Source organism: Chaetodon auriga, chromosome 13 (assembly GCF_051107435.1).
Source record: "Chaetodon auriga isolate fChaAug3 chromosome 13, fChaAug3.hap1, whole genome shotgun sequence".
In the NCBI taxonomy this organism is placed as follows: Eukaryota; Metazoa; Chordata; class Actinopteri; order Chaetodontiformes; family Chaetodontidae; genus Chaetodon; species Chaetodon auriga.
This window is the reverse complement of record NC_135086.1, coordinates 12,457,126-12,478,142: the sequence shown is the minus strand read 5'-3', so window position 1 is coordinate 12,478,142 and position 21,017 is coordinate 12,457,126. Positions and strand designations below refer to the sequence as shown.

The following is a 21,017-nucleotide window of genomic DNA, read 5'->3' as shown; positions in this document are numbered from 1 at the left end:
ACATGACACGAAGGTGGTCAGCGCGAGGAGGAGAGAGCCGCGGTCTGCTGACTTCGACGAGGGGCGCCGCGAATCTCTTCGGTCCTGCTAACATGGATGTGACTAACATCTTTGCAGTGTTTGTATGTGTTAAGTTGACAAAGTGTTAGGACAAGGCCTCTGTTGTCATAACTGTACACAGCTCACACCTCCAGTGTTATCTTCTGCGTCCTAACCCACTATCATTAGATGGATCACTTCTCTTTCCCTGCGGTGTGAACTGCTATCAATTATGCTGCCATCTTTCAATTATTGTATATTGTTAAAGTACCTGCTAATGAATTGTGAAACTACAGTGTTATCATGTGATTGTACTGGGCAATAACCGGCTACTGTACACTTAGGCGCCTTTTTCAATTAGATCTGCGTGACGTTTTTTGCGGTCATTAAGCACATTTGGTGTAAGAATGTCCACCTTACACTTAGCCAAAGGTGTTTCTGCAGTTGTTGTTATTAGCCAGCAGCTTCTCAGGCCTCATGCAAAGCCACTGCTGCATGTAAGAGGACTCCGAGGACAACACAGTAGTGCCCACTGCGATTTTCACGGGGGATTTTGATATTCACACCTGCACAAGGTGTTGTTTGGGAGTCTGATAAGCATGTGTGAAACCAGAGGGTTGACTAGAATGGGGACCTTCTTTTGAAGGGGACAGATCTTTTTAGACATATCTATCGAGGACACTGTTGTATTTTCATGTGTAACAATAAGAGGAGACAAAGCTAATCAAGCACGGTGTATCTTAGCTACCAGCCATGTGTCTAATTGAAGCTGTGCATGGCCATATGGGCATGTGCGAAAAATAGAATGTCCAACAACTACATAAGGATTCAAGCAGCACGTGGAAAAATAAAATATTTCCAACATCATTGCCAGTCTGGTTGTCAGTGGCTACACTGCTCATGATGCGAGGGTTTATCTCGAACAATTCATGCAAAATTCTGCTATGAAAGAACATTTACCGAGCGGTGTATGAGGCAAAATTATTTTCAGTGTATGAAGAAAGCACAGACCTCATCATTACGAGATCAGAGGCTGAAAAACAAAGTGCATGAGAGCTGCTCCTCCTCTCTCTACATCGGTGATGTTCAGAGGCAGCCTGTTATTGGAGGTGTTAATTGGCAAATTCAGTACAAGTCAAGAGCATGTTCCCTGTCGTCCTCGCCCAGAAAGGCTAGGTCATTAAACCGAGAATGGATTCTTTCATGCTGCCTTAACCCTTGAATTGCAAGTTACCATTCTGCAAACATCCCCATGCTCCAACCCACCCCCATGTGTCAAGAAGAAAAACAACATAGGAGGATGACATCTCGAGAGCCAGACTTTCAGTCGTACAATTATTTCAAATTGGCAGTCAAATGTCTTCAAAAAGTTCAGAAGTTTACAAATGTCTGGCACTCCAACCCTCCACAAGTAAACATAAAAGTAGGCTCTGCTAGTGGAGGCTGAACAATGTGATTTTCAGAACAATGGCATCATCAGACTCCGCCGATCGGTGCTTTTGTGTTCTGTGTATTGAACAAGCCCCTCATCCGCCTGAAATGTGAGCCTCCTTTGGGGTTCTGGGTGCGATCTCACCACTGCCTCTGTCATCACTTGCTGTGACTGCCAAATCTCTGCTCCAGAAATCAGGGCTCTCAGACCAGCACTGAAACTGAAGCAAACACAATGGAGAGGGGCTGTTCTGAGACGTTGCGCAGGCAGCGATGGCTTCAACACATTTAATCGAACACAAAGTCAGCTCCACCACTTCTGCACAGAGAGCACGAGGAGCCCAACGCATGGCAAGACAACTGTGAGGTGATACTCGCAGCTCGCAACGCCATGAGAGTTGGCAGTCTCTCATGCCAACGGTGACCAGTGCACAGACAGTTGAATATGCTTCTCTCCTAAGTTGTTAATTATCGAAATGACATTGATGTGAAGAGGGCATTCTAGCCAGGTGACCTTAATCCACTTGCTATCTCTCTGTTTTGTTTCAATTTGATTAAACCCTTTAACAATCTCTTTTTTTTTCCCCACTCGTGTTATATCTTCTTGGCAATGGCACGGTCTGATAAACATTGTTTAAATATTTAGAAGAGCAATTGTTGAAAATAAAGACTTAGTGGAATGGTGCCTCGTCTGTCTGTTGCCTGCTAGTTATAATCTACTGAGTGGCTCATAAAGAAAAAGGTATGTTTGTTTAATAGATTCAATATATTTAATATACCATTCATGTTTGAATATTATGTTTTAAGCATTTATTACTTGATACCAATTAATGTCAGAAATCACACATAGACAGATGTGCGATGTCTGTATGAAAGAACCATTTTATATTATGTAGTATTGGCATATGCATAATTAAAGGACAAATACATGATTTTTGAACACATTAAATTCAACTAAATTACACATAGCTGAAGATTTTGAGTAGTTTTTTTTTTTTTTTTTTTTTTAAAAAGCATTTTCCATGTGTTGCAAACCCCAAAATATGTTTTACAGCTGTGTCTCAAACCATTATGGACATTAAAAAAAAACCCTTCATCAGAAAACAGTGTCCAGTGGAGGTGAAAAAGCCTGACAAACAGTTTGGTGTAACCAGCTCCAATGTTTTGTTTTGCTTTGGATTTTTTGGAGCTAGCACTTAGCTGCACAACTGGATTATGGATTGCACATTTTATGTCATAGTACTCGCTGTTAATCAACACTGAATACTGCAACTTTACCAATAAATACTTACGTTTTAAACTGTGGTTAAAAGGTATTCTTACACCACAAAATGAGCGTAGATTTTAAACAGAAATGCAGAGCTGCATCCTCCATCTTTAAACACCATTGTTGTTTAGTGACCCTGCTTGTAGCCAAACATGACAGTATTTCATTCACTGAGTACAGCTGAATATGAGTATGCATATACAGTACATATAAATGCTGCATATATGAACTTTTTTGTATTTTAAATAAAAAAAACATCTAAACCTATTTTTGTCTCTTTCTGTAGCCTGTTCATCACGTTCTCATATTTATTTTTATTAATTCATTCCTTTAATTATGCTATTTTTTCTTCTCTGTCATTGTTCATTTTCATTAATTTGCATTTATAGACACTAAGTGCATTTATTAAGTGTCTTGGACATGTGGGTATATGACATAGTAGGCACTGTCACTGTCTAAAACGTGTCTGAAAACTTTATTCAGATTTCTATTTTATTGATTGCCTATTTTTTCAGTTTCTCACATGTGGTGATTTGCTGCTTTTCTGCTTCTATCGTGGTAAAAAGGCTATATGTCTTTGATTTTTGGTCAGACAGCACGAGGAAATGTGAATATGAATGTCAGCTTAGACTGTGTGAACGTGCATATACTGTATTACACCATTATTCCACTCAATGCACTTAAAAACACTCCAGCAGCTCATGCCTCATCAGCTACTTCTCTGCATAGGATAACCTATAAGCTCAAATAAACCTGGTAGAGTGCCAACAGCTATACTGTCCATCAGCTCCCTCCCTCTCTCCTCTACTTGAAAACGACTGTGGTCCCCTGAAGCCGGTGACTTCCCTGTCTCCCCGAACTCAGCACCGACTGGTGGTGCAGAAGCACTGCTGATTAGCATGCAGTAATGATGGTGAGCTGGGCTCCATTGTTCTAACACCTCCCCTCTCCTCCGCACCAATCTGTCACCATTCAGTGGGCTAGAGCTGCCTCAAATGCCTCTCTCCACAAATGAGATGGATAATTAGTTGCCCCTCACGAATGCTGCACTCTTCTCACCCCTGATTGCTTTCACCTTCTTGCTCCTGGCAATTTTGACACCTTGTAATCAGCCTGCTACTTCTCCATCTCAATCCATATCCCTTTCCTTTTTTTTTTGTCCTCTTTCATTTTTTTGTAGCTCTTAAATCTATTTCAAACCTGCCTCTGGTAGCAAATGTCCCAAGGAGATAGGCAGCACATATCTCATACTCCGCTGGAAATGGTGGCAATAACAATGCCTTAGAGCTCAAGTGGAGTTTTCTCACAGTTCACATTACTGTATGTACAAGCCAGTAAATATACAGTGTACAGAAATACACACATGCACACACACGCGCAAAAAAAAAAAAAAATCCTAGCTGTCAGTATGAGTTTCCTCTTCCAAATAACAATGAATGACAACATAATTATGAGCAAGCAGCTGTTCATGATCCCAGAGAGAAAAGCATGCAGGCTGCACAATGTTCGACTCTTCACAGATTAACCAGAGAGGATCATTAGGGATATGTATTTGCCAAAAAAAAAAAAAAAAAAAGGAATAAATTCTCCCCTCAGCATCCAAAATGTGATGCAAATTGTAAAATTATGTGTTTTATGTGACTCCAAAATAAACACACATTACATTAGATCAATCTGTAAAAATCACCTTTGTAAATACATCACATGACGAGTGCGATCCATCTTTTCCTCCATGTAGATGATGTGCTTTAGTTGTGCTCTGCTATCTTAGTGTAATGACTCACTAGTTGGGAGTACTTGATAGCATCACTACATCACATTTTTTTTACACCCTTCTGGGCTATTTATGAAACACAGTGAAATGCTCAGCGGCAGCAATCAGTTAAGGTTTAAATAACAAATCAATCAGTCGATAAAGCAGTATTTGATTATGAGAAGTGAGCCATAGTGCCCAACACTTTTAAAGACGGGGAAAGAAAAAAAAAAACCTTGTTCGCAATCTTCACACCAGCTCATCTACCCAGCAAAAGTGTTACCAGCCCATAGCTGTGGAGCTGCAAGGTTCTCTCTGCACAACCAAGTGTTCCAACACACCGTGTCCCCGTTTCCTCAAACATCATCACACTGAATGGTGAAAATCATTGCAATTGTTTGCAAAGGTGTGAATAAATACTGCAGAAGTCAAAAGCTGAGGCTGCTGTTTAGAGAAGACAAATGATATGTACTGTACATTCTGTGAAAGATGTTTTTTCACACACACGGTGACTCAAACATCATCTGTTCTATTCCCAAATCACCACTACCTGCACTTCACTGTTCAGTCTTGTTAACATTTTAATTATTAATATGTAGCCTAGAATGTCTTATTTTATCACTTTGTATAGCATTATTAGAGTAGAAATGTTATGTTCATTTAAAATAAATGCAAATACAAAATATACAGCATAACATTGCCTACGGTAAAACCAAATCACTATAAAAATAAAAAGGTAACTGGGCATCTAATCGAACAAACAGCCCGCGCCTAACGTGAAGTCTTGCCATTTGTGTCTGTAATTTTAATGAGCACAATAACTTCTAAAATTATTTCAAAGTTGGAAACAACAAACAAAAAAACGGAGGCAACAGTCTTATTTCAGCAGAAATTACCACAAACTTCTGTTTACACAGCAAATCTTCATCAACGAGTGTCTCTCGAAACAGAAACCGTCGGATGTTATTAATGTAGAAATGTATAGACATGTTACAGAAAGTTAATAAATACACATGTTGTCCACCTCGTGTCTCTCTGTTTGGCTGCACTTAGGATTTATATTTGAAAACGATCCAAATGATAAAAAAAAAAAAAAAAAAAAAAAAAAAAAAATTTTGCAAGAGTAAATGTCCGCTTTATTTGCTCATATATATACCATAATCATCACTTAGAGTAAAATCGTGGATATTAGAAAAATATAATGGTGTACCATTCAATTCTTTAATATTAAATAAGTGGATTCAAGTCTTATTGCAGTGTCATCTCAAATCCATAACAGCGCATATACTTCATGGCAGGCAGGACTAGACCATGAATACAGTAAGTCTAGGAGTAGCTGTGGCCTCGGCCCGTCAGTCTCTGCTTCTACTGTCAATTGTCGGCTTCATTCTTATGAGAGAAATGCAAGTAGAGGTGGCTGTTCATTCGGTCCTGAGGAACCACAGCGTGGCAGAAAGCACATTTATCAGGACTGCTGCTCTGAGGCGTCTCCAGCTCTGTCCCCACGTCAACCGCATCAGACAGCTCAGGGCTCCAGAGAGGCTGCACAGCAGGATGAACCAAAGACAGCAATATATTATTCATGCTCTAAACAATCCTTACACTCACTCTATTAAAGCATGCCGCACCACTTGTCCTTGAAGCTGAGGTATCTGTTGCTTTAAGGAATAAAGTCCTCTGTCAACCCAACCATCTGCACAAATACTCAGGAAGAGCACAGGCAAAAGGCTACGACCAAGTGTTTAATTACCTTACTATTAATGTGTCCGTGCAGATTGATGTAATCCAGGGAAATAATCGTATTATGAAAAACTGGACCAACTTTTAGACTCGCTCTCTGCGCGTCATTCACAATTTTTTTTTTATTAGGCATTTATGCACATCAGCAAATAAAATCCCACTTAACCGCCGTACTCGTTTCATCAGATTCAGACACTGTAATGTGCTTCCATCTGGCTCACACTTTCCAGCAAAAGATGCCAAATATAACCAGAGCATCCATGCTTAAGTAAAAAAAGAATCTGCACACATTACACAGTAATACGTTTCAAGTTAAGCCAAGGGGATTTTTTTCCTTTTTTTCCTTTTTTTTTTTGGACTTCACACCGTTTCACTCCTCCATTAGCAAAGACCAATCAGAAACTGATAATTTGCTACTAGTTTTCTCAGACCTTCTCCTGTGATTCTCACCTGCTGAGGTCCCCGCACGCTCTCCTGGGAGAGCGAAGATGATGTTGAGTGGGAGGGGGACGTAGGGTAGACAAAAGGCATGGGCAATTCCACGGGCTCCTCCTCCGTCAGCGTGGAGGGGACAGTGCTGAGAGGCCGCTTCGTGGGCATGGTCAGACCAACGTGTCTCTCTGGAGCACTGTTCAGGAAGTCGTATTCACTGTCCGCAGAGGGCGGGAATTTGACGCTGAGTTTGGTGAGAGAGTCTACTAGGTCCCCGTCCTCGGGGCTGGCGCCGCGGGACGCCAGAGACGTGGGCGGGAGTGGGATATCCACCGCTGACCTGAGCGCTGAGGAAAAGGGTCTCTCTGCCTCTGCTGTGCGGTCTGTGCACTGGATGGGCATGGAGAAGCGCTGATCTGTCACACCACAAAAGAACATGAGATTTTACACAGTTTTTCTGTCTCAGCCGACATGTCGACTTATTCCAGAGCTTGAGCTTGGAACTGAGAAGTATCACACATTAAAATACAATCCTTTCAATACGTACATAAGAGAAAACTATCTTTGTACTTATTACTAGATGAATAATTATGTAATACTATTAATTATACAGCTTGTATCCAGAGGCAACATCATGCGTTCGTCAGTGGAATTATTTAACGTGTTCTTCTGCGCTATTTTCACAGAGGTGGCCAGCTATGGTTCGAAAGGGCAATGAGGCATTCGAGTACAGCCCTAGTTAAGGTGTTACCAACTAATTATGTTAAAGAACAACGCAAAAGCTAGTAAACCCATCACATGTTATGACATATACAAAGCCATTTCAATTCAACACATTTTCTTCTAAGTAATTGAATTAAGAAAACGTGGATTTCGGTTCAGGCAGGTAGGATTTGGTAAATGTGAATATTACCGTTTGATGTTTCATTTCCTCCGTGGAATCTTTTCAGGTGATCTTTTTGTCGTCTGGTTAGAGACCGAATCTGCCGGAATTTCCCTTGAATTGCTTCAAATGCGTCCAGCATGTCCTGACTGACAGAACGACAAATAAAGAGTGAGGGAAAAACACATCCACTGTTTAACTGTAACGTCTAAGATATTCTTTTTTAAGTCTTTGTGCAAAGAGTGACACATACTAGTCAACGCTGCTGTTGACTGGCATATTGGGAGCAACAGCAACAGTGCCCAAATTCTCCTAAAAAAAAAAAAAAGACACATTACATGTATAGTGATCATTAGCAGCAATTATCCCAGAGATACATGTTTAAATACATCTGCAGTTTTATTTCACAATTCATATTTACTGGTGGAAAATGATTCCTGGCCGGTGAATAAATGGTTGAATGAATGAACAGTGAAGCTCAAGCTGCTGAACTGTGCAGCGATATTATCCTCTAGCACCACCTGGTGAAGTAAAAGTGGATGCACCTTGAGTGGAGTAAAACAGAGGGTGGATACTACTGCAGCAGCACTGTAATCATAGGTTTGTTTGAGTCTTTGGAGAACAAATGAATGGAGTTATGTTAAAACAATGAAAACACACGGACATCACCTTCTGATCAAGGAAGAATTTCTCTTCCCTATCGTGTAATTATTGTACGTGTAAACAAGGGTTAGAGGGAAAATGCTACATAAGCAGGCTGACTTGAGCTGTACAGCCAGAGAGGACTAAGATGAAAGAAAAAGTGACATGAAGGATGAAGCTCAGGCCTCAAAAAGACAACGCTCACAAGCTGAATCGCATATGGATCGACCATATTTGAAGCCTCGTAGCTACAGCTCCACTCGTTTTCCAACTGGTGTTCCTGAACATCCCCGCTGCAGAAGTACTAACAACGTGTTTGTGTGTGAGAGGAAGTTGTATGCACGCTCATGAAGGAAGAAGAATCAGCAGCCATCACACTGCAGTTCGGACACAGAAAGAGCAAACTGTAACGCAGCCAACATACCGGATACTGTGTTTTCCTATAAGCGCTGGCCCCATCCAGGAGATGGTTGCAGGGCTCACATTTCATCTCTCCTTAGAAGCCAAAACAGTGAAAATACACAGTTTGTGAGGAGGCAATGCAACACGAAGCAGTATCATTTCTGACAATCCGTCACAATTTGCCGTCAGTTTCAATGCCCAGAATGCAATGCAAGAATAAATCATCTATAAGCAGAGAGAGATCATCAGGCACGTCTCACTGACCTGATGGTTGCCTTGTTGCTGATAACTTAGCTTCAAGTTTTGAAATCAACTGCTGCTGGTCCTCTATCTGCTTTTGAAGCTTTTGAGTGTATCGCTCATAATATTCAGTCTGTAAAAATGAGGTTTCTGTTATTCTTTATAGCACCAATATCTGCAGTCTGGCCTATAGTGTCTACAAGTCTGTGTATGTGTCACATTTCAAGGTTCATACACAACAGATTTCTTGGTATTTGACTGGTAACATGAATAAAGAGTACACACACACACACACACACACACACACACATGCTTTCAATAAGTGTGTTACAAAACCTGCAAGCTGCTCTGTGACTTATTATTTGTGCTATATTGGTAATATTTGGCTCATTTCTCCTGGTGTTGTTACCATTTGCTGCAGCTCCTTTTTAGCATTGTCCTTTTCAATGGAGACCTGGCGGTAAGCTTCGAAAGCTTTGTTGAGCTGGTCTCCGATGTTCCTTTCCATGCCGTGTGCTCCACAATCATCACTGACACAGCAGACATGAGCCCTGGGAGTGAAATACCCAAAAGTGTTTTAATTCCAGAAGAAACACACTCCCAAAGACAGCACCTTTTCTTGTGTGACTGGTGTAAAAAGCATGGAGGTGGCAGAAGTCAATCATTAAAAAAAAAAAAAATGGTGTTAAATGATGTGGTTGATTTATGTAAGATACTGATGCAATGACAAAACTGAGTAAACACTGCGCTCATTACCAAAGAACACTGGCAGTTCCGGCGGAATATAAGCTTACGAGCAAAAACACATTTCAACAAGCGATGCCTTGTTCCAGTTTTGTAAGAAATGGCGTGCTGGAGATGCTGACGAGCACCTGAGCCACAGAAAAGTAGTGTCAAATAAAGTGACCCCAATGCATCTGCACTTTCTAGCACGACACGCGCGAGACCAAAACAACCCTCATACCTGAATCAAACTACTTCAGTGCAATTTTGGGACAACTGCAGCATCAAACTTACTGTTGTAACAGCTGACATGGACTTGGTGAGCTGATGGACAAGATGCTGCCAGTCTCACGCGGAGCTGCCCATCAATTACGGATCAATCTTTCAAAATAAATGTCACAGTAACGCTCGCTGCCAGCGGTGCCACTCGAGACACGGCTCCGGGATGAAGCCGCAGTAAAACCCGCAGGCTGAGTTACAAAAGCAGGCACACGGTAGTAAAACACTTAAAAGTGTACTTCAAGTTAATCCACACAGTTCCGTATTCTTTAAACTGCAACTGACCGGTTCGCCATAGCTCATTCAACCGGTGGCGGATAAAGCGACCGAGCAACAACTCCCCGGATCAGTTTACTCGCCGCCGGAGAGCTGCCGTCCTCTTACCTTCATTCGAGTAACTATTAGAAAGTCGAATTTGTTGTTTTGACACGGCCGCAGCGTCGTCGCTTAACCTCCAGATGCAAAGTTACGAAGCGCCGGAGAGGATATGGCAGCATATGTTTTACATAGCCTGGTTGAGTTGGGAACTTCCCTCGGGGAATCCCCGTGCTCTGTGGACTTCCGCCTTGACTCGATGGCGGCCAATCAGCGCGCAGCTCGAGGAGTGCTGGGTGGTGAGCTGGTTAAGGGTTCTTCCAGCCTACGCGTCTGCAAACCGAGTGCTGTGCATGTGAAAACTGTCCACAAACTGCGCTTACACTGTGCTCGTTTTGCTCTCCAACATTTAGTCTGACGTTTTCTGAGCGTTCAGCAACTTCTTTTAACGTGAGAAGTGCTGCGCACGTAGCAAGCATGGCCGGATTGACCTGTTGTTGCTGTACTGTTGGACCCCTGTTGTGGTAATTCTACTAAACATCACATTAATAAGGTTTCTGTACCACCTGAGCATCAGGCCCCACTACATGATAAGGCCACAAAATAAGAAAATATAACAGATTCAACAGTGCACTTTAATGTGCAATTAATTAATGTACCAAATGATAAGTGACATGCAGTGAGTTTGGGGCTTTGGGACCTTTGGAGGTATGGGAAGTTGCCAGCTTATTGTGGTTCATGACAGGAAATATAAGTCTTTTTCACCTTTCGATAACAAGACAGTTGAACGTGCACTTCATAAACTGCAAAAGATATAAAAGAAACACACAGAAACCTGGATTGCCAACATGGGCACCAGACTTCCAGAAGGCTCTGGTTCACTGTGTGTCGATTGATTTTTGGTAACAATATCTCTTAATTTGTCTGGAAATTTGGACCCCTAAAGTAGAATATGAACTGGGTCTTGCATTATGACATCATTTTACAATAGAAAACTCATCAGAGAGCCACACAACATTACAATAATCATGAGTCAGTCATACATACAAGGTATAAATGATTAGCAGCACACCAAATCTGCAGGTGAAAATAGTCCCCACCAAAAATAATTGAGCCAATGATGGGGACAGTACAGTCTGTCTTTGCCCTTAAATGTTGTAATTTTAGTGTATCTCTCACATCCAGATCATCAGACGGAAATGAAATGAAAAAAGTAACTTTTCATATTTGGTGTTTTCTGTTGATGTTATTTGTGTTTTGGAAATATCTAGGTGGTGTCAAACCTCTGTGACTGTTGAGTCATAACATTTTCCACAAAAGACATTTTGACATTTTCACAGTAGGAAAAGCTCAGGTGTAAATAATAACATTTACTGTGGCTGAGTTCCACGTAGCTACTTCCATTTCAGGTTCCTGGTGTTGTGCATGCTGCAAAAACCAGCTGAAATGTTTAATTACTTATTTATTTTATTCTTCTTTTCTTATTAAATATAGAAATAAATAACTGATTCCTACTTCTGCAGTCGGTGTGTGCACATGTGACAGAGCTGACCACCTGTGAAAGACCTGGGCTCTTTATGACCATTGTTTGTTTAAACACAGTGATGTCAGTGTGTTTGTGGACACTTTCACTGCAGCAAGGTGACAAATATCACCACTGGAGGTCACAAATTAGTAGGTCTGGAGGTGCTTTCAATAGTAAGGAAGTGAAATTAACTGTGAATGACAGCACACGCCGCAGTATCTCTCCTGCAGATTGTACATGAAGACTAATATATTTTTGATAAAATGATTACATCTACATTTCATCAACAAACATTACCAGCATCTAGAGGTGTGTTGTGCTGTGCCATGGTGCCCCCTGGCAATATTCATAATTAGTAATTTGTGACCATAATTTATACCACACCAGATCAGATTCTCACATTGTGGCCAAGAATCAGTAACGAGTGATGTCAAGGCCTCATCGTGTTCCCTCCAACGCACTTCTACAAATCTGTTCACAGCCAAACATATGAAATCCCTAATGAGAAAGAAATGCTGGGTGATGATGGTGGAGTGGTTAGCTGTTCAGACGTGAGTGGACAATTTTTGCAGCATTTTTTTAATGTGATATTTATGTACATTCTCGACAACGGGTTTGCAAATTGACAGGACAACCTTCTCCTATTGCATCATTCATGTTTGGGCATAAAACATAAGCATTCATACAAGAATACTGCAGTATCTTAATTAGACCAATCATCTCAAAATTAGGATGAATGTCTCGTTGTTTTCTTATTGGGGAAGATGTATATTAGGAACTGTCCCACAAGCATCCTTCTTTCCTTACAGTGATGAAATCTTCTGTCCTGCTGACATTATGGTTAATGCCCTTCCTGTTTCTATATGATTAAAACTTTAACATTTCACCAAATCTCCACTGTTTTATCTAGAGGTGTGATTGCAGATGTTATAGGTTTATATGTTTGATTTGTCTCACCTCTGACCTTGATGAGAAGAATTCATTTCTCAGACTGCACCATGTGCCAAAGTGAGAGTTCTCTCCCCAGCGATGGGCAACCCAACAAATACTAGCAGCACAAAAAGGACCACCAGTAGATGGCAGCTGAGAGTGGCTTATGCAGATGCAGTATCCTCTGAACTTTCTTACAGCGACTTTAACTTAAAGCCTTTTGAAGTTGTTCTCAGAGGCAGAGCTTCATGTAGGACCCACTGAAGCCATGAAACCAAGTGAAACAGACCGTTCATGTTGTATCTGTGAGCCTGGCAGCAGTGTAAAAATCGAAACACGTGGTATCATGTAATATTTTCCAAACGTAGATATAACTTAATGTCCCTTTAATATCTGCGGACATGCCAACGCCTTTTTCTTAATAACACAAGTTGATCTAATGAAGAACAAAGTTTTTAAAAGGAGTTTTGTCACTTCACAAGTTACTATTTTAATAATGTGATAATTCACTACAGATGATAACAATCTTTCATTAGAGAGATTTCCAAACATGCCTTAACCTGCTTCAGATTTCCTTTGTGATGCACTAGAAAAATGTTGATCAGTTGGCCCACAGCACATTCTTGCACCTTTCTCATGGATGCGTGACAGCCTCTCTTGGGATATTTTACACGCGCTGTCTGTTACGTCACCATGGCCAGGAGGCACAGACGCTGGAATTTCACTCTAATTTATTTCCTTTCTGCGAAAGAAATGGGAGTGTACGTCTTATGTTTGTGCTGGGATAGACACAATGTTCAGCACTTTATACGTTGACGTCAACTAGTATTAACAGCTTTTCTATCCTCAAAGACAACAAACATACCTACCTTTTCATTTAGTTTTTAAATCAGGGGTATGTGTCAGGTTAAATGAGCCAACAAAGTTTTGTCAGTCTCGATCTGTAAGTGATTTAATCCAGAGCTGTCTAGAAATGACAGAGCAGGATAAGAGGACGAGCATTTCTTGTCTCCAGTGTGAACCGGTGAAGACCTTGGTGTGGCCGGTGCAGCACAGTGGGGTTGCAGTGACCTGGCTCCTCCAGGGATCGTTTTCTGGAGTCCTGCTACAGAAGGTTGTCATCTCTGACCCTAGCTGACATTCCAACCTCAACCTCTGCTCCTGCTTAGAATGACTTACGCTCCCAAAGTGCTACAGACAACCTCAATTCATATAAAAAAACCTCCAGGAATCCCTTTAAGGGAGATAACAGCAGGCCATCTGAAGGCTCTCACATATTTTTCATGGTTGCTTTGAACTGTGAATTTATGGCAGTCTCACATAGCTCTTGTCTTGTGGTTCCGGTAAAGAAAAATGTCATTTAGCCTGTGGTATACTGAAATGCAATGATTTGATAATTGAACACTGGGTGAGGGATATGAGTCATTTGAATGACCACACAATCATCCACCTCAAGCACCATTTTCTCTTTCTGTTCAGTCCTCAATCCTCCCTTTGTTCATCTCTTCTGAGGAGGAAATTCTATTACCCAGTCGGCTGCTCGGGATATTAATATGTTACAGAGAAACATCAGAAAATCAGATTGAAGAGAAAAGAAATTGGAAATACCTCTTAATGCACTCTTTATCAACTTTAACTGCCCTGCCCTGGTGAGAGTAAATAACACTAAAGACAAGAAAAGTGCAAACAAGATGAGACAGATTTATAACTCTGTTCTCTTTCATGTGGCGATCTGCTCTGTTTGATCACTCTCTCTCTCTCTGTCTTCCAAATACTGACTGCACCTACTTCACTCTCCCTCATGTGACTCATAAATCATAATTGCCCCCACAAAGCTCCACCATGCATTAGTGTCAGCTACGATGCTCGCATCGGCTGAAAGGCACATGCGCACGTTTATCCCACACCTCACAGTGAAGTGTTTCCATCATCAGTATATGCATTTCCTGCACTGTGAGACCACAGTGTATTTCAATAAGCACTTCAATAACCCATACATCCTGAAGTGTTGAGAAGAAGAAGAAAAAGAGGAATACACTACTCAATTTCAGTATAAACCCTTGTTTCCTTCAGACCGATAATTAACAGATATGTACGTTCAATGCAAACAAAAACGTGAGCAGAGAGATGGTTTTCTGTCAGGAAATGAGTCTCCCAAAGCAATTCTTGTCTAATACCCTGACAATTATGAGAGGATATCAGTGGTGCAGAGAGGCCCCATAAATTTAAGCAGAAATGATCTCTGGGGAGATGCGGTGTCCTTTTCCAGCTTCACCCAGTTTACCGTGGAGAAGACCTATGAAAGGGTCAGATGTGGTTTTTTTTACCCTTTGTCCATTACAGGGCATTGCTGTATGTGGTTTATTGAATGATCTGTGCCCCCAATATCCACTATGAGTAGGGTGAGTGGATTATTTGTATGCACAATGTATCAACTGATGTCATCATCTGCTCCCCAGGCAGGCAGTCCCATTGTCCTTTTCCGATGCGTCCGTGGGGAAAAAGGATACTAAGCTTGCTGTTACAAGGGGGCCCTGTTCTGAATACACGTCGCACTGGAGCCTGGTTGGAGCTCAGCAGTAAATCTTGAGCCAATGAAGAGTCCATCCATGTTTCCTCTGTGACTAGCAAAATAAACAATCTGCTGTAGGTCTGCAGAAACGTGAGATCAGACAGAGGGCAGAGCTGAGGACTCTGGCATGCCGGGGGAGGAGGGGGAGAGGAGGAATGCAGGGGGAAACACATAGATCAGATTTCAGGAGCCCAGAGAGAGGTGGCACAGAATGGAGAGAAACCTTGATGTCAAGAGACCCAGACGCCATGAGTGGAAAGGGAAAAAAAAACACACATTTTCTTCATAGAAACGCTTGCATTAGTACTGAGTTATTCGTTTTAATGCCAAAACAATTGATCTCACTGTGAAGGGGTGTAAATGGTGTTTTGTTTTTGTTTTTTTGTACTGAAATATGTGAAAGCGTGTGTGTCTGTTACATCAGAGCAGACCCGTAAGCCACTTTGGTTTCCATCAAAAGCTAAAGCTGCACACAATATTGTTTTGGTTGAGACTCTGGCCTCAGGGGCTTCCTGCTATTTGAAGAGCGGGGTGGGGATGAGTCTGTTGCGAAATTGTGAGAAGATTCTACACAATTACTCATTTATTCTAAATCTTTATGGGAATTTTTTTATGATCGTTAGCTGTCCTGGGCTCTGACAGACTCTTAGTAGGGTTTTTTTATATGCCAAATTCCCAGGAGGATCAAAAACATGCAGCAGATCTACAGAGTATTACCATGTGAAATCACAATCACATTCATTTGTACCTCGACAGTGACCTAAAAAGTGCTGCTCTTAACAGTTTTAGACTGTGCAGAAATACTGCATGCTTATAGAATTTCCTGATTGATAGTGAGAGGAAGTTCTGTCCCTGTTCCTGTTACATAAGCGCTAAACCACAAACCTCTCATTGAGCAAAATGTACTTTATATTATATAAAAGGTAAGGAACATCAGCCTAACGTCGATGAATATTTCTTTAAAGGAGTTTATCTACCATATATCAGTTACTGCAAGTTTCGCTGAACACAAAACACAAGGTGACGTACTTTTAAAAGTATTATTGAAAACATGAAACTTTCACTTTTACTCAAAGGTAATTCAACTGCAGCTCATTTAACTGCAAATACGTATGCAAATACTAGTTTTATTTGACCGATGTCCACAGTCCAATACCCCTAAAGTGAGCCAACAATATTTACTGGTTGTCCTCAAACACGTGCATTGATTTCTAATTTGTCAGTATAAGATAAGGCACTTTGGACGTCCAAAAATCGATAATCGTGTGGAAAAGGGAGGGGCAGTGTATGTTTCCCACAGAGGGTGAGGTTCAGTGGAATGCTTTTAGTTCTGTCTTTGTGGGAAATGTTGGCATCAACGGATATTCCCTCACGATTACTACTCCCAGTACCCACATACCAAGGCACAGTGTGCTGGGTTGCTCACACTGTATGTTCTCAAGGGATTGGGTGGACTTGATGAGACACGTTGGATTATCACAATTGGCTGACTTTATATAGATCTCATCTCTAAAAGCTGTGCAAACACGGCGTGCAAAAAGCTGGATTCATGTTGTTGTAGTTGTGATATAGATACTGTATTAGCTCTTCAGAACACGTCCTGACTAGACACTGAGCACAGGTTGGCAACTGTTGATTTTGCAAACGCTCTCACTTATTTTCAGAACTCAGAATATTATAGCAAACGACTGTAAGACAATAGTCTTATTGATCAGGATGAAACAGTACAAATAGCCAGCGCCAGAGGCAGAAGTCCCTAACTGGCCGAGAGGCGTCTCGGCTCGCATAAAGACCCCTCCAAGGCTCTTCATTTCTTAATCTCATGAAAATTTTAGCCACAGGAGACTTGTGGCTCCAGACTAACCCTACCAGCAACAGGAAACACGGAGCACTGAGAACACACTATCAGTTATCCTACACTGAAAGAAGTGGAAATCCGACTTTTTGGTGCTTTGAATGGACCATAGCACAGGGCCCTTCATTCATGTTGTCTCTTATGATTATTGGGAATGGTGGGATTCATCTGATTCAGCAGTTCACATGATAACCAAACAAAGCATTAGTGACTAAACAGTAAAAGTGCAGGCTGAGAAACCAGACTGGGTTTTGGGGGATTTCTGATGCTTTAATACAAAAGTTCCCTCAAAGGAACAGAATGCTGTATAGTGATATATTAACTGTCTCCTTCTGTGATCCCCATGAATTTTATCCCACAGCGGGCTTTCTAAATACGCATTTATCTCAATAATGAATTTGACCTAACATGTTTGGGCATAACACTTGTACATGCTGTGTCTAAAGGATGGACTGTACTGATTTCATTCAGCTATTGATCTAGATTGTCCACAGATAATAACTCTAAGCAAAGATGTGATATTTTGGTGATGGCTGATGGCAGGCTGCATCCACCAAAGTAAACTTTAAATCACTGTTAAGGTGAATGCATTAACTGTCACTTTGAGAATGTGGACAATGGCATTATGCTGAGGCTGAACGGCACCATACAATGTTTACAATAAAGTTTGGAGAGTTGCCTGGCAGCAGAATGTACACAATGAAACAGCCCAGTGGCGCTGCTCTTTATGTCCACGTCAGGCTGAAAGAGCTGCCTTTGTACACATATGACTCTCATTCTCGGGACTTTTGACATGAGCAAAATGAGGGCCAAGCTGCACAATAACACCTTTCCTGCTGCTGTCAAGTATTTCCTCTCATATATTAAAAGTAATCAAAAAAAGCTTCAAATATGCTTATAAAAATGTCAGTGAGAAGAATAAAAACCACCTTACCATGCGCAAACCTGCAAGGACAAATTTAAAAGCTAGCAATGAAAAGGAGGACTGCATTGTGTGCGATCACGTAGGCATATAATGTGTCAACATTTGTATTTGCAGCTCTGTCTTCATGATGTTTTTAGCCTCATTAAGTGGTTATAAGGATAAGTGATGTCAGGGATCAATAAAACCGAATTGTCATTTATGACCAAAGCTTTATCACGTCATTTCAAAAAGAAATATTATTCATGAGATTTAATAATGAACATTTCACATCAGATGGTTGCAGTGATTTTCAATTTCCTGTTTCCTGTCACATGGTTTGTGCATTAAGTTGACACCATGAAAGTAACTCCAAAATAAATGAGTATGCCCATCATTATCCTACAGGAGGAATAAATGATGCATAATTATGTGTTAAACACTGTTTACATATATAACTTGGAACCTATGTATCTAATGCTGTATAGCCCTCATAAATGGCAGGATTCACTCACCTAAACAAAATAACAAATACGTTATTTGACTGCAATGGACTCGGCAAATGGCCGCACAGCTGCACTTGCCAGTGTGATGATATCCAAGATCTCCATTGCAGTGAATCACAGATTATGAAGCATGTGGTGGTGAATTTCAAAGGACCCTGTTATGAAAGACCAGACATTTCAAACATGTATCTATAATGTGTTTCTTAGTCATTAGAAAAAGATCATCCTCAACCGTTCATTATTACATGGAACCAGTGAAGTGACTCATTCATTTTTGGATAACTGAACAGGGCTGTCATGAACACCACCCCCACATCAGCACCTCAATTAAAGACCAAAGTTGTGAATGTGGCCTTTTTTCTGTCTGACACACACACATAAGCGCCCACGGCTCTCTTTTGTGGCTAACTTACAGTCGAGAGTCAGGGGAAATGAATCCGCTGCTGCCAAGGAGGGGTTACACGCCCCAACTCAACCCTTCCACCCTGGCAGGAAGGCACAGAGCTGTTACTAAAAGCTTCCTGGAGCTGCTAAAACTCTGCGCATCACTGATTGTGGCGGTGCCACTTCTCAGGAATCCAACAGAGAGAGGAAGGGAGGCGAAACATCCTTCTCTCTGCCTTTCACAGAATGAGCTGAGACTGTAATTGCTGTTATGATCGACGAGGACAAAACAGAGAGCAATCCTTTCTTCATGCACCTCAGAGAAATTTTCTGGTAGAGACTGTTTACATTAGTTCAGGGAAGAGTGAGAACAAGTAGCGCAATGTCCTAAAATAACCCCACTCTCTTATTTCCCTTGGAAATACCCAGAGTGTGTGTGTGTGTGTGTGTGTGTGTGTGTGTGTGTGTGTGTGTGTGTGTGTGTGTGAGTGAGTGAGTGAGTGAGTGTTAGCTTGTGTATCTGTGGGTTTGTGTCTTAGTGATCTTGTAATCTTTTCATCTATGCATGTTTGTGCCTGTTTGAGTGATTATGCATGTGCAATTAAACCTGCATCTATAATGAAAGGAGATCTCTTTTAGAGGAGCAGCGTGCTCTCCGTGTATCTGTTCCTCTATTGGTAAAGACTGTGCTTTCATATCAAAACAACTGACATGAACTGACCTCATGGTATCCTATATATGTATCCTATTACATGTAAATGATAATTCTGCCAGGTCTGGTTTGTGATATGGAAAGCAGTGTTTAATTATAGATAGACACACAAAATGATTCTCTCTGTGATTAATAACATCAGTGTCCAATCCTATTCAATACATGTGTAGGCCTAAGTGTTATTATAGTGCTACGCAAACACCGGGATCAGAGATAACCTTTCCTTTCACTATTTCATAAAAGGTAGTGTTCAATTGCCTCTCTGTCTACCCTGCCCCCCCTTTAGTACCCTGAGCAGAGTGCTGAATCAGACCTCTCTCCCTTTCCTCTTATGGATCCTCTAATGCTGACCCATTGACTCCTGTTGGCCTGGTGAACTTTTGTACATGCTCTACTGGTGACCTTTGCTTTCATTTAGGAGCAACATAGCACATATCACACCTATGTATATACATTGTACCAGTGCCCTCAACAAATGGGCACTGATACACAAGAATACATGCCTAAGTATGCAGGTAATATTTAATTTGGATCGTATCTTGTCCCAGCTAGCAACGGTGACACACAACAACTGCCAACTAAAATCAGGAAGACTAGACTGTTTAGGGAGACTAATGGCAGAACAGGACATGGTTATACCACGGTGCTCGTACCTTACTGAAGGTCGCCATTAAGTCACATTTTCTGCCACCAGTGTTGGTTTTCCAATCAGCAGGTGACAGTGGTGGGTAGATTGCCTTTGATTTATAGCTCAAGCTGCCCCTCTTACAAGCTCCAATAAAGACCTCCCCCCCAGCACACACACACACACACACACACACACACACACACACACACACACACCACCACCACCACCACCACCACCACACCCAGCCGTCACTCCCATTAAGAGGGTCCTGCTGCGCACAATCCACAATAGAAGGCACCTCTTTCAACAACATTTTACCCTACTGTTAAACCTAATCCTTCAAGGATCAGTTCATTTAAATAATTGAAAGCATAATTTCCCATTGTCCTCCTGTGGTTTCTCACCATACACATAGTTCCAGTTTTATTTTCAGAGGTATTGCAGTGTCTACTGCTGAGATCTCTTCTGGATAATTTTCAGTGCAACAGCTTTCAGAATTTTCTAGAACTCTTGTTGGTAAAAACTAGAAATTACAGCATGCATTTCTTTCCCGTTATCTCTAATGAATTCAAACTAATTGTGCCACAAGTGAAATTGCATTCATTCATTCAAGAGATTCAAGATTGCTTTTATTGTCATTGAGCATAGCCATGTCAATGAAATTTTTGTTGCAACCCCCGTGTGAAAAAGAAAAGATAATAATATGGCCATTATATTGAGGAGGTGGCAGAATTTGCAGGGTAGGCTGGCTTAAAAATAAATTAATAAAATCTGAAGTGTCTGCATGAGTTCATACTATTCATTTAATTTAGCAAATGTGTTGTTTTGGAATTTGGGTTGGCTGATCCATCACTTCAA

At 41.2% G+C, this 21,017-nt stretch overlaps 1 protein-coding gene across 2 annotated transcripts; it reads right to left on the bottom strand.

Moving 5' to 3' along the window:
• Window positions 1–3,249: 3,249 nt before the first annotated feature.
• Window positions 3,250–10,334, bottom strand: tank (TRAF family member-associated NFKB activator). Of its 2 annotated transcripts, none has more exons than XM_076746243.1 (8): window positions 10,216–10,334; window positions 9,239–9,380; window positions 8,854–8,962; window positions 8,612–8,682; window positions 7,799–7,857; window positions 7,576–7,694; window positions 6,681–7,078; window positions 3,250–6,032 (listed from the first exon to the last, which is right to left on the bottom strand). In XM_076746243.1, exons 2-8 carry the CDS (start codon window positions 9,335–9,337, stop codon window positions 5,862–5,864), a joined length of 1,026 nt encoding a protein of 341 aa, XP_076602358.1. In that variant the 5' UTR covers window positions 9,338–9,380; window positions 10,216–10,334; the 3' UTR covers window positions 3,250–5,861. The 2 variants fall into 2 exon arrangements, with proteins under 2 accessions (XP_076602358.1, XP_076602359.1); XM_076746244.1 differs by lacking the exon at window positions 10,216–10,334 and adding an exon at window positions 9,847–9,945.
• Between the last annotated feature and the right edge of the window lie 10,683 nt (window positions 10,335–21,017).